General features: G+C 45.1%; 1 protein-coding gene across 1 annotated transcript in view; it reads left to right on the plus strand.

Moving 5' to 3' along the window:
* The window catches only part of LOC144769611 (uncharacterized), a 248238-nt gene that overhangs the window by 114251 nt on the left and 119305 nt on the right, over positions 1–14682 (plus strand). The window contains exons 40-42 of the mRNA XM_078653774.1: positions 2006–2205; positions 2741–3133; positions 4049–4335. Of these exons, the coding sequence (XP_078509900.1) occupies positions 2006–2205; positions 2741–3133; positions 4049–4335 (880 nt within the window). The remainder of the gene's footprint in view (positions 1–2005; positions 2206–2740; positions 3134–4048; positions 4336–14682) is intronic.

The following is a 14682-nucleotide window of genomic DNA, read 5'->3' on the forward strand; positions in this document are numbered from 1 at the left end:
TCAATGCAATTTGACTTAATAGACACAGTTGTTGTGCTCATTCCAAAATTAAACAGAGAGCGCCACCTTGTGGTGAACTGTCACGAGAGCCAGTGCTGACAATTAAGTGCCGATGTTGTGCACTGGAAAACACTGGCTCAAATTAAACACTTGCCCTATTCCACAAACATTGGTGCCTCACCACTGTAATTACATAGAGCTCTTTTGCAACTCCCATAGGTGTAGGAAAACCTCATCTGCTAAATGATGTGACATGTGCAGACCGGCAAAAAACTACACATTATCACAAAGAGTTCATGTAAAGTAGTAGGATAATATTTCACTTTAATTCAATAGTTAAAGATGGGTGTCTGCATTGATCGTGTGATAGGTAAAGGCTTGTGTCTGCATTGCTCATGTGATAGGTAAAGGTGGCGTCAGTATTGGTTATGTGATAGGTAAAGGATGGTGTCAGCGTTACTCATGGTGATAGGTAAAGGCTAGTGTCTGAATTACTCATGTGATAGGTAAAGGCTGGTGTCTGCATTGGTCATGTGATAGGTACAGGCTGGTTTTTGCATTGCTCATTTAATAGGTAAAGGTGGTGTCAGTATTGATTATGTGATAGTTAAAGGCTGGTGTCTGCATTGCTCATGTGATAGGTAAAGGCTGGTGTCTGCATTGCTCATGAGCTAGGTAAAGGCTGGTGGCTGCATTGCTCATGTGATATGTAAAGGCTGGTGTCTGAATTACTCATGTGATAGGTAAAGGCTGGTGTCTGTATTGCTCATGTGATAGGTAAAGGCTGGTGTTTGCATTACTCATGTGATAGGTAAGTGCTGGTGTTTGCATTGCTCATGTAATAGGTAAAGATGGCGTCAGTATTGATTATGTGATAGTTAAAGGCTGGTGTCTGCATTGCTCATGTGATAGTTAAAGGCTGGTGTCTGCATTGCTCATGTGATAGGTAAAGGTTGGTGTCTTCATTGCTCATGAGCTAGGTAAAGGCTGGTGGCTGCATGGCTCATGTGATATGTAAAGGCTGGTGTCTGAATTACTCATGTGATAGGTAAAGGCTGGTGTCTGTATTGCTCATGTGAGAGGTAAAGGCTGGTTTCTGCATTGCTCATGTGATGGGTAAAGGCTGGTGTTTGCATTGCTCATGTGATAGGTAAAGGCTGGTGTCTGCATTGGTCATGTGATAGGTAAAGGCTGGTTTCTGCATTGCTCATGTGATAGGTAAAGGTGGCGTCAGTTTTGGTTATGTGCTAGATAAAGGCTGGTGGCTGCATTGCTCATGTGATAGGTAAAGGCTGGTGTCTGAATTACTCATGTGATAGGTGAAGGCTGGTGTTTGCATTGCTCATGTGATAGGTAAGTGCTGGTGTCTGCATTGCTCATGTGATAGGTAAAGGTGGCGTCAATTTTGGTTATGTGATAGGTAAAGGCTGGTGACTGCATTGCTCATGTGATAGGTAGAGGCTGGTGTCTGTATTGCTCATGTGATAAGTAAAGGTGGCGTGAGTTTTGGTTATGTGATAGGTAAAGGCTGGTGTCTGCATTGCTGATGTGATAGGTAAAGGCTGGTGTCTGAATTGCTCATGTGATAGGTAAAGGCTGGTGTCTGCATTGCTCATGTGATAGGTAAAGGCTGGTGTCTGCATTGCTCATGTGATAGGTAAAGGCTGGTGTCTGAATTGCTCATGTGATAGGTAAAGGCTGGTGTCTGCATTGGTCATGTGATAGGTAAAGGCTTGTGTCTGCATTGCTCATGTGATAGGTAAAGGCTTGTGTCTGCATTGCTCATGTGATAGGTAAAGGCTGGTGTCTGCAATGCTCATGTGATAGGTAAAGGTTGGTGTCTGCAATAGTCATGTGATAGGTAAAGCCTGGTGCCTGCAATGGTCATGTGATAGGTTATGCTTTTCGTCCTCTGGAACTGATAGTGTCTGTAATGCTGCATTTTCTGACTGCTAAGTTTGTTAGCGCATTCTAAATGACAATGTTTTCCTTTTGGTATCTGCAGGCATAGAGTGTCCAATCAACAGCCACTATGAACTTTGCCACGGGAGGTGTCAGGACTCCTGTGTCTCCTCCTCTTTGCTCCCACACTGTGGTGCCACCTGCTCTGAGGGCTGCGTCTGTGATGATGGGTACCAGAGAAGCGGGGACAACTGCGTGAGGGCGGAGGAGTGCGGCTGTCAGCACGAGGGGATGTACTACAGCGTGAGTATAACTTCTTCAGCACTGGTATTGCAAATGATTAATTTCACATTTAAAATATATCTGCTGTTCAGTCTCCTCCTATTCTCTTAGAGCCTTGTTCTCTTGTCTGTCTGTCTATCTGTCTGTCTGTCTGTCTGTCTGTCTGTCTGTCTATCTATCTATCTATCTATCTATCTATCTATCTATCTATCTATCTATCTATCTATCTATCTATCTATCTATCTATCTATCTATCTATCTATCTATCTATCTATCTATCTATCTATCTATCTATCTTTCTATCTATCTATCTATCTATCTATCTCCCTCCAATCTCTGTTTATCTTCCTTTTTACATGTCTTTTCCATGAATTTCTGTTCTGTCCTGTAAGTATGGCCTATACTTTCTGTGTGTTCTTATGTCTGAGGATGTCGTGTGTTGCCTGTCTCTTTCCTCTCTGTAACCTTCTATCTCTCTCTGTCACATGTTATCCATGCATGGAATTTCTCTGTTTTCAGTTTCCTCTCCATATAAGCCCCTTTCTCTGTCTCACAGGTTGGAGAATACATCTGGCTCTCTGACTGCTCCAAGAGGTGCCGCTGTGACTCCACTGGTAACTTCCGCTGTGCTAGCAGCAGTTGTGCCCAGCGACAGGAGTGTGCAGTGAAGAACGGGAAGCTAGGGTGCCAGAACCCTTGGGCAATCTGCACGGTGACGGGAGACCCACACTACCACACCTTTGATGGCACTGTGGCCAATTTCATGGGGACCTGTGCCTACGAGATCAGCCAGGGCTCAATCGCTCCTTCAGGATTCTCCTACCGGGTGGTGGCAGAGAACAGACGCTACCAGAACCCCAAAGTGTCCTTTGTGTACCGCGTCACCGTCTGGCTGAGCAGCACTGATGGGAACTTCAAGCTGGTCTTTGAACAAGGAAAGGTTCCTCTGGTGAGATTAACACTTTATCTATATTATGAATTATAGACATTTCCTTACTAATCATGTTCACCTGATTCACTGGTGAAAAGCTCCCTCCTCAGATGCAAGAACTTCACAACATAATTCGACCACATTTTTGAAGAAAATTGTGCTTTATTGCTGTGTAACAATTCAACTTTTAAAATTGACATAGGAAAATTTAGACAGCATTCAAGGCCAAAGAAAAATTACTCATACTATTATGATTGGAAATATTTAATATAGTTATTTACATTAGTCGCACAAACACTAAATACAGGCACATGTTTGATTCCAGATTTGCGTTGAGAATGATATGGATGCAGAAAAGTGTGCTCCAGTGTAGTATTGTATGATTCGTGTTTTTACAATCATAGTCCTTGTACTTTTATAGTTAGATAAAATTATAAAAATTGTAGTTTGATAACTTTTAATACATTTACTAGAAATCTTCTTTGATATTGACTTGTTTCAGGTAGCTCCAAAAAGGCTTCATGGCCTACAAAATGTCAATTTGAAGTTTAATAGACAGGAATCCTGTCTTAGTGTACTGTGGGTTCTGGTAACCGCTGCCATGTGCCCTCACTATACAAAGTGAGTGCATAACTAGTGTCTCATCCTTCAGAGGGACCAGAAGAACCTATCCATCCCTTGTTATTGATTCCAAAACCCCTCGCAGTCTTTTCAGGGATCAATGCAGAAACTGTGTTTAAAAAAGTGGTGAGTCAGCACTTTAATGACTTAACCAAGAAATATTGGAGGCCACGTGCCATTAATTGACTCTAATTACCTACTAAATGATATTTTAAAAGCAGACGTCGGTAGTTACAACGTGATTGATTTACATTTCGCTCTTGTTGCTTTTAAAGTTCGTGATCTGTCAAAGGGATATTTTATGTCTTTCAGATCAATGGAGTCAAGACCAGACTCCCATCCTCCATGGGGTCTCTTGGAAACGTCACAGCGGCCAAGAGCGCCATCTCTGTGGACACAGCCTTCGGGGTCCGCATCCAGTACAACGGGGTAAACACAGTCACAGTACAAGTTGGGCCCCAGTACCAGAACCAAGTGCGGGGGATGTGTGGCAACTACAACGGAAACCCCAAGGACGACAAGAAGAAGCCGGATGGAACTCTTGCGCGCAACGATGCAGAGTTTGGGAACTCTTGGAAAGCAGACATCAATTCAGCAGGGTGAGACCATTTACCTCTTAACTTTCAGAAAAGAAACACCAAAATATATGCAACATTCTGTAGATTGAGGAAGTGTTTGATGTTTTTTTCTGTTCCTTGCAGGGTAAGTGATATTTTTGTCCCAATTATGTAAAATTGAAATGACCTTAAATACCCCAATACCGAGGTAGTTTTATGATATACTGAGGCACTAGTGAAGTTTAGAGGAAATAAATGGTAGATGATACAGGGGGCAGTGAAATGTATAGTGAATAATATTCAGCATAGTCAGTAGGAGCTGCTCATGAAATGTTCCTAAAAAGCATGAATGAATGAATGAGCGTAGCCGGTGTGTAAAGCCTTCTGTAATCCTGAAAGTGCTTCCAGGCGCTGGGGAGAGATTGGACAAGTTATTGAATGTGGGTCCTATTATTGGTATATGGAGGCATCCCGGAGACCCGCACAAGAAACCGCAATCACTGAAATATGAATGATGTCAACTTCACAGCACCAAAAGTGCTGTACAAAAAACATGTGTTCAGTGCACCTCAGTAACCACCAGGCCCCAAAGGGGACTCGGCAAGGCAGGGATCACTAGTTAAGAGGCACAGAGCCCTAGCGCAAGCATCATCCACTACCTGCCTAGCCAGGGGTGCAGGACAAGCCCCCCTTCTGTGCAGACCCTTCCATGCTCTGCAAGGGGCAGACCAAAGGGGTAACTCCCAGGGTGGCAACTTTTGAATGAGTATGTGCCATCGGTGTCACTAAGCTTTACTGCTTCACATACCGCTGCTCTACGGGCATGGTGCCACCCACTGGATGCTGTGGATGCCACACACACTCTGAGTGTCCCCTGCATCGTGTCCCAGCATCACCCCGTCTTCAGTGTATTAACATAGCCTGCCCTGCTCCCCGCTGGGACTCTTTGCAGCTGGGACTCGTTCACTTGGGAAGAGATGAGTAGTAAAATTCCCACTGAATCTTACACTGAAAGTTAAAGAAGTCTGTATTGCTGAGCATTCTGAGCCTGAGAAACCGCCGGAAATGGGAGCAATCGCAGTTTATAAGTGTCTTTCTGAAGGGAGTGGGTGGGGGGTAAGATGAGCGACGTGATCAGTGTTTGTGAAACACTTAGAGGTTCATCTTTATTGTATGATTAATTAAAATCCTTTACAAAAACGGCAGAAAGTGCACGTGTGAAAAAAGGTAATAATAAATGCATAAAATCTAGATAAAACAACACATTTAAAATGTGGAGATACAATAGGGTAGCAGAATGCAAATAACTTAGTACTGGAAGGGCGAGATTTTGATCGATACCTTAGCACTATTGATCCAAACCTCGATCTGGTCGACTGAACCTTTGTTGCCTGTCTTTAAGGTACAAGGTACACCTATTTCCAAGTTAGTTCACCCAATAAAGGACTCTACTCCCAAAGATCACAGACAACTTCTAGCTTTCAAAAGTTTATTGTAAGGAAATGATAAGCTGCAAATACAGGCATCTCAGAATGAGATTCACGAGATACACAGGTCCAATTACATACATGTGCTCTCGGAAAGCCCTCAGACGAGCAACGGAAATCACTAACACAAGTTCTAAGAATAATAAAGCTATCAGCATTGACGCATATCTCTCCTTCATTTAAGTTGGAGGAAAACGCACAGGTTAGGCTGTCCCTACCCTGCTCTAGATGGTATCCCTACTTAACCAAGCCCCAACCTAACAAAGGTGTCAGCAGTGAATGACCCCCAAGGGAAGTCACTCACTCTAAGTCTCTTGGTGAAAACCTATAGTTCTCCAGTCATGACCCCTCTCTGCCTACCCATCCGCTCTCTAAAGGGTCCTCAGGTATCTGCTCTAACTCCACCCAGGGGTGCTGTTCCTAATACAAAACAGTCAACAACATTTGAGACGCCCCTCTCGAGACGCCCCTCACGTGGTGTAGCTTCTGGCTTTTTCCATGATGCTTTGTATTGGGCCTCGTACGTTAGAGTTGACCTTGCTTCTCAGACTCTTCTCCGGCCCGCTGATACCCCTTAAACATTCCAGAACCCTCCTCCATGTCTGGGCCGTCTACTGAACAGACCTCTATTCATTCATTTATAATTGGATCCCCCCTTTCCTGTTGCAGACAGATATCTGCCGCCAAGAACCCAACTCTCATAGACTTCCAAAAAGAAAGGCTTGCAACATTTCTCAGCCCAGACATGTACGTATAAATCAACGTTAAAACATTTCAGGCCTACAATATTTCTCATAACGATTATAACATTCAACTTCTTCATTAATTAAAGCATGTTAATACTCTTATTCTATTATTCAGTAAACATTTTTATAAATCCTGGCCCATTAATGCAATGACCAAAACATTAATACAATCTGTGTCGTGAAAAGAAACACCTTCCCTTTCCCTCCAGTTCTGGCCCTGAGGCCTACCACATTCTGCGTTTAACCACCTACCATCTTACATTTTAACAGTTATACGACATAGATTCAAAAATAATCACATCTAATAAAATCATATAATGTCACACATTTCTGTATTAGTTCCACTTCTACTTAAATCTCTATATTAGCTATACATTTAGAATATAATTGCAGATACTATTAGCACTCATGGCATTTCTCCTCATGATTTGTGCTTACTACAGGTAAGTGTGATGTACTCATACATTTAAGTCAGTTTGCGCTCTCTCAGTTCCCCCCTTTGATGACCTCTCGGGGTCATCACTAACATTTAAACTGCAGTTATTGCTGGCATTCTCTGCGCTTCCAGAGCCCTCAGACTCCTGTACTGATTATCTTGTATGGCAGCCAATCTCTGCAGCTGCTCTCTTTGGGCCCTTTCTGACCTTCTTGCTCTGTACCATTTGAATACCCTCACCAATCCCCACAATATAATCCCACAGATCAATATTATGATGATAGGCTTTAGGATATACCAAACAAAGCTTTTGCCTAAGGTGGAAAACCACCCTCCAACTGTACTCATTCCGTGGCCCACCTTTTCCCAGACATTTTCTCTACTCAAGTCTTCGATCTCCTTGTGAATATTAGTTATGTTCCTAATAACTTTCTCAAGGGGCTTCGAATTGTCTGGAATGTAAGTGCAGCATTCCTGGACCTTCAAAGCCTTACAGACTCCGCCCTCTTTTGCTAATAGGACATCTAACGCAAGACGGTTTTGAAGAACCATAGCCCTTATCGATTGCATCTCTCCTTCTACCAGCATTAAGGACTGAGCAGTGCTGGCAGACAACCTGTCGACAACTGTTGCCAGTCGTCTAATTTTAACATCATTAAGGATTACTCCCAAAAGAGGGAACATAGCTCCAAAGACATCTCCAACCATTTCTGCATCTCCTACATCTCTCCTTCCCCTCGAAGATGTCTTGCCCTCAATGATCACTAAGTCTTGTGCATGATATATTTTGGGGAAGACAATTGCTAGGTAACATGATCCATACCAGTTGTCAGGTAGTCTCACGTAAGCATTTCTTCCACATACAAAATACACATTTGGAATCACTTGCATTCCCTTTAGGAAATCCTTAGTATAGTACTCTAGATTGAAAGCATGTTCACAGTCAACTTCACCCACGTATACATTTTCATAATACGTTTTGGCTCGGTGAAGACATAGCTTTCCTCTCTGCGTCTTATCTAAAGCTATTGGACCACTACTACCCTTTCTCTTGTGTGCCTTCTCTTCCTCGGTCCAATCTGTTTTCCATTGTCCTGATTTTTTCAAAATCTTTTGTCTCCTGTAACGATCATCCACCTGCCCTATGAACTTCTTCTCGACTTCTGACACCTTACATGTCAGGTTATTTCTACGGGCATGTGAAGTATCTAAGGTAATCCAAGGAATGAAGAACTTAGCCAATCTGTCTTCACTCTTCCAGTAATCCCATTTGTTCATCTGCTTATAATTTGGGACTTCTGGCAGCACTGAATCATAATTGGAGAAATAGTATTCAAAACTATCTCTTTCATAAAATATACTAAGCAATAAGCTACATGTAATGCCATATGTCAGCGGGAGGTGATGATATCGGATTCCTTCATCTACAGACGCAGGCAACTGCATGCAGACATAACAATCCTTAACCTCCATGGCATCCACGTATTCATATAAAAGTTTAGCATAAGCATTTGACCTAAAGTCTCCTTGGGACTCGTCTACGTGTAACCTGCGGGCTTCTGCAGCTAATAACGCTTTCTCTTGAGTGTTTTCCCCTTTTTCACCTACAACAGTGGGTGTAAGCGTTTTTACAGAATTCACATCAGTTACCTTTGCCTCTTCCTCATGTCCCTTTACATAAGAAATTGTTACCACTAAAGCTATTAATATTATCACTCCTACTATTAGTGTACCTATTATACATTTAGCTCTGCGGTTCTGGGTGCCGGCCTCCATTTCGTCAGACAATATGGCTCTCTCTTATCTTAGCAAAAAGTTCTTTTCCTCTCGTTCCTTTACAGTCTCTTTTTAATCCTTTTGTCTTTAGAATCCACACAACTGGAGGCTGACAACCTTCTTCGCAAAAGTCCTTTAACAGTTCAAAAAAGACAACCCTAGCCCTTCTCCATCAACTCAAGGGAAGTTCCCTAAAATTCTCTGCTTCCTGGGCGCTAGGTAATCTTCTTTTTCTGCTTGCTTTATTTACAAAGTCCTTTAACAGTCTACTATCAGATTTGTTGTTGCAGCTTCAATAGCATAGTTCAATATTTCCAAACGAAGATTGTGCTCTTCATGTGCTGTTATCGTTGTACCAAAGTCGGGGAATTGCAATTCTGAAAGGAACATGTGTTTTAACTTGCTGAGGCGGGGAGGTCTGGGGAGCATGAATGTTAGTGACCCTTCTTGTTCGACACCGGGTACCAACAGTCGTATTTCCACGGTGATAATGGGCTCAGAACTGGACACCACCACCGCTCGGATCCTCCCTGTCTCCGGTTTCACAGACATTTGTCGCCAGATATGTCCACTCAGGCGTGGAGTATCTTCTGTTAGGCACACGCACTCTTCTTGACCTTCTTCGGTCTGGTGCTTCAGCGCCCTGAGCACCTTCTTCTGGATCTGAGTCTTCTGATATCGGAGGAAGGGTTACTTCTGGAGTTGACCTCAGGCTAGAGCTCCTTCTTTGCGGCCAATTTGCTTCTCCTCGTGCCCTTCTACTCCTTCTCCTTCTTGTCTGTTCTCGCTCTCTCTCAGACCTGTCAGGGTCTGACTCGTACTCCCAGCTACTTTCTCCTTCTGTAGCGTCTTCTGTTTCGCTGTTGTACTGACCGTCCTCAGCTTGGTCAGACTCTTCCCCTGCTTCCGCTGGCACCTCTACAGCTTGGCTAGCCCCCTCTATGGCTTCTCGGTCCTCTGCTGGACGTCTATCCGAGAGAGGAGCTGTTTCTTCCAGAGGTGCTGGAACCCTTCGCGTATGTGACGCGTGGATCCAATTGGGCAGGCCTCCCACCTTCACAGCTGTGTTCGTGATCAGGATGATCTGGAAGGGCCCACGCCAACGAACATCCAGACAGCTTCTTCTCACGTGTTTTTTCACCAGGACCCAGTCCCCAGGATACAGGTCATGACACGGGCCCTGGCACGCTGGAACCTCGGCAGCCTGCACCTGAAGGGACACAGAACGAATGGCGTCAGACAGCCCCTTACAATAGTCCAGGATCATATCATCTGTGATATTTAACAGTGCAGTAGCTGGGACGGATGGCAGCCTCATTGCTCTCCCCATTAACACCTCATGTGGTGACAACCCTGTTCTTCTGTCTGGGGTACTACGAAGGCTCATGAGGACCAATGGCAGGGCGTCAGGCCAACTCAGGGTCGTTGAGGAGCACACTTTCGCTATCCTGGCCTTGATCGTGCCATTGATCTGCTCCACAATCCCTGAGGCTTCTGGTCGGTAACTGCAATGCAACTTCTGGTCAATATTTAGCGCTACACAAACCATCTTCACAAGCTCGCTGTTAAAATGTGTTCCCCTATCTGATTCCAAAAAGGCCGGCACCCCGAAGCGAGGAATGAGTTCCCTGAGCAGTAACTTGGCCACTGTGAGGGTGTCGCACCTACGTGTAGGGTATGCCTCAACCCATCTGGAGAACACACAAACAATCACCAGGACATAGCGGAGGCGGTTGCACCTTGGCATTTCAATGAAATCTATCTGCATTCGATTGAATGGACCTCCAGACCTTCCTATGTGACTTAGTGCAACTGGTGTTCTTTTCCCTACGTTCAGCTGCTGGCAGGTCACACAACGCTGGCACACTGCTTCTGCTGCTATTCTAAACTTAGGATTGTACCAAGTCTGTCTAAACACTCTCAGCATAGCATCTCTCCCTAAGTGTACGGGACCATGTATGAGTCTAGCCATTGGACTCACCATCTCATTGGGCAACACTGCTCTGCCGTCTGCTGAGACCCAAAAATGGGTCTCACCCATTACACATCCTGCCTTTTCCCATGTTTCTTTTTCAGAATCAGGAGCGTTTTCTTGCATGGTTGACAGTTCATCCCAAGTATCAACAGTTTCCAGTATCATGGCTAATTCAGTTCTTACATTTATTCCACCCACTTCCACCTCTGTGAAAGAGTAACCTTGTTCCGCGCAATACCGCGCAACTTCATCAGCATATCTATTGCCTTTCGAAACAAAGTCCTCATTTCTGGTATGTGCGGTGCACTTTACAACTGCGATACTTGCTGGGCATTGCAACGCCTCTAACAACAGGCGCACAAACTCTCCATTGCGAATGGGAGAGCCTGAAGAGGTCATGAACCCTCTTTGAGACCATAACTGCCCGTAATCATGAACTACCCCATAACCATATTGGCTGTCGGTGTATATGGTGACTCGAATTTGATTGCTTGCTAAGCAAGCACGTGTCAGGGCAATAATCTCGGCTACCTGAGCGGAGTGTACTCCTTCCAGGCACCCAGCTTCCACAACTCCAGCAATTGTACAAACAGCGTAAGCCGCTCTCAACTGCCCAACTTCGTCTCTTACACATGAGCCATCGACAAAGAAAATTTCGTCTGGGTCAGTCAGTGGCTCATCTACGATGTCGGGTCTGGGTTTGGTGCATAGTTCAGTCACATCGAGGCAGTCATGGTCTGTACATTCATCATCATCATCAATATCATTTGGAAGTGGCATCAAGGTGGCAGGGTTCAAAACAGAGCATCTTTTGAGGGTCACATTCTCTGCAGCAAGAATAACTTGCTCATATCGCGTGAGCCTGCTATTTGTCAGATGCTGTGTTTTGGTCCTGGTCATCAACAGTTCAACAGAATGGGGCACGCACACCTCTAACGGGTGCCCCATGACGATATTTTCACATCTTTCAATGCTGACACCCGTTGCAGCAACGGATTTGAGACATCCGGGCAACGCTGCGGCTACTGGGTCTAAAGTAGCCGAGAAATAAGCAACTGGTCTACGGGCATTCCCATGGATTTGGACCAACACAGACAACGCGCACCCTTCTCTCTCACAACAGTAAAGAAAAAATTGTTTATTGTAATCAGGCATTCCCAATGCCGGAGCACGACACAGGTCCTCTCGCAGCTGTAAGAACGCCATCAAACAGTCTTTGTCCCATGGTACCGGATCACTCACCTCTTTGTGCGTCAGTTTTTGCAAGGGCTTTGCTTTCAGTGAAAAGTTCACGATCCACTGTCGGCAATAACCCACCATCCCTAGGAACATCCTGACCTCTCTCTGTGTTTTAGGCGCATTCATTTTCATGATCGCCTCTATCCTGTCTGGTGACACCTTTCGTTTGCCTTTCTCTATTCTGTGTCCCAAGTACTGCACTTCTGTCAGGCAGTACTGCAATTTTCCCGGGGACACCTTGTGCCCATTGGCAGCTAGGTGATTTAACAAAGCAATGGAGTCCTCCCTGCAAGCTTCTTCTGTTTCTGACGCCACGAGGAGGTCGTCTATGTACTGGACCAGAACTGACTTCTGGGGCAGCACTAGACTTTCAAGATTTTTCTTCAAAAGCTGGTTAAAGATCGATGGACTCTCTGTATACCCCTGAGGGATACGACACCATGTTAGGACGCGATTTTCCAGCTTAAATGCGAAAAGAAAATGGCTTTCTTCGTCCAGAGGGATCGAAAAGAAAGCCTGACAAAGATCGATCACTGTGAACCACTCTGCTTGGAATGGAATCTGAAACAGTATCACTGATGGATTCGGTACCACTGGACAACACGAAACGACTATGTTATTAATCTTTCGAAGGTCCTGCACTATCCGAAATTTCCCATTTGGTTTCTGCAGACCCATAATCGGGGAGTTGCATGGACTACCCACGATTTCTTTCAGTATTCCCTGTTTAATCATGGACTCGATCACGGGTTTTATACCTGCAATCGTTTCTGGAGTCAATTTATATTGGGGTGTTCTTGGGAACTCAGCATGCGGTTTCACTACAATTTTCACTGGGTCCACCCCTTTGACCAAACCTATCTCTTCCCCAGTGAAATCCCATACTTCTGGTGCCACTGTCTCTCTCAAGTCCCAGGGGAGCTCATCTACTGTCAAAGTAGGATACAGCTCCACGCATATTCTTGAGTTTGCAACTTTGAAATCTGCGTCATCATCATTGGTCAATACCTCCACTCCCTGAGGTGTACAATATATAGTACAATTCAATTTACACAACAGGTCTCTTCCTAGCAGACACACAGGGCTTGAATCGCAAACCACAAATTGGTGCTCATCGCTGTACTTCCCTATTTTCACCTGTACCGGTTCTGTCAATTGGCTGGTTATTCTCCTATTTGCGACCCCTACCACTTGTATGGTCTCTCCAGACATGGGCAGGTCTGGAACTGCAGCTGATCTGATCGTGGACCTAGTGGCTCCTGTGTCCACTAGAAATGTCGTAGGGCACCCTGCTACTTCTGCTTCGACATAGGGTCCCCTCTGGTCCACCTCTAAGGCTGCCCCAAGGGTGCAGTCTTCTCTTTCCACTCTCTGTCCGGTTAATGGGTCCACATAATAGCACTCTTCCCCTTCCACAAACAGGGGCATTTGTCTATAGGTCTTACCCATACTCCCTACTCGAGGAGGTTGCGGGAACTGGGCTCGGGGAGGAGCCCCCCCCCCTTTGAGCACCTTTCCTTGGTATGGCGTTACCCCTCTTGTAGGCGCGCTTTGGACCTCTTCCTCCTCTATCTCTTGTTCTCCTATCTCTACATTGTAGGGACACTCGCGTTTCCAATGCCCCACCTCGTTACACTGGTGGCACCTAGTCGTTTTCTTCAAGGCACCTATGTCTATTCTAGGTCTAAAGGTAGAACTCTCCTCATTGCCCTTGTTCTGACTGTACTGCTTCTTTCCTCCTGTACCTGTCCCTTGCTGCTGTTGCTGCGGTCCCCCCTTTCCTGCTGCCTGCATCTGTACCACCATCAACTTTTCTTTTAGTTTCTTAGCCTTGGAGTCTATCTCATCACAGCAGTACCTGGCATATCTCAGTATTTCATCTAGGGGTTTACTTTGCCAACAAATCGAGTGTTGCTGAATCATTAAACTAATATCCGGTCTCAGTCCCAGGACGAACTTGGACACAAATTGCCCTATGTCCTTTGGATCCATTACATCCAAGCCGCTATACTGTTTAAACGCCTTCAGCAATCTCTCGTAATATTCGTGGACTGTCTCTTTGGGTTCCTGTCTGGTTCGGTCTATTCTGACCCAATCTATGTCTTGCATTGGCACTTTCTCTTTCAGCCAAGTCATCACTCTCTCGAATTTTGCCATCACAATCTCGGACGGCCCATTAGTCTTAGCATCTCTCTCTGGCTCCGTTGTGGGCCACTCAGCGCTAACCTTGCATGCTGTCCACAGATCTCCTGGTACTACAATGTCAAACAGCGTGTTCAGATCTATCCATAGGACTTTTGAGATTTTTACAAACCTCTCGACTTGCTTGTACCACTCCACAGGGTTTTCCCGCAATTTGGGGAAGGAGGTGGTAAAAGCAGCTAAATCTCCCCTACTCCAAGGGACATGCACATAGTTCCCATTTGCGACTTCCCGCAAAGGGTATGCTTCTATTCCCTGCAGTCCTGGTGTCATACCAAGCGTGCTTCTCCTGCCGGTCCCTTTCTTGGACCACCTCTCTTCCCACTTATCTAGTGCTCTCCATGTCCTTATTCCAGCGATCAGTTCCCTTATGTGTGTTTTCAGCCCAATCGTTCTCCTCTCATCTAGGTCTCGATCTGTGTAATGCAGCCTGTGGTTACCCTGTAATGCTTTGGTTCTTGACAGATCCACCATATATTTGCCTGCTAGTTCGACTAACTTCTCATGGACTGCTCTCGCCTTTCGAGT

This window comes from Lissotriton helveticus, chromosome 7 (genome assembly GCF_964261635.1).
Source record: "Lissotriton helveticus chromosome 7, aLisHel1.1, whole genome shotgun sequence".
NCBI lineage: Eukaryota > Metazoa > Chordata > Amphibia > Caudata > Salamandridae > Lissotriton > Lissotriton helveticus.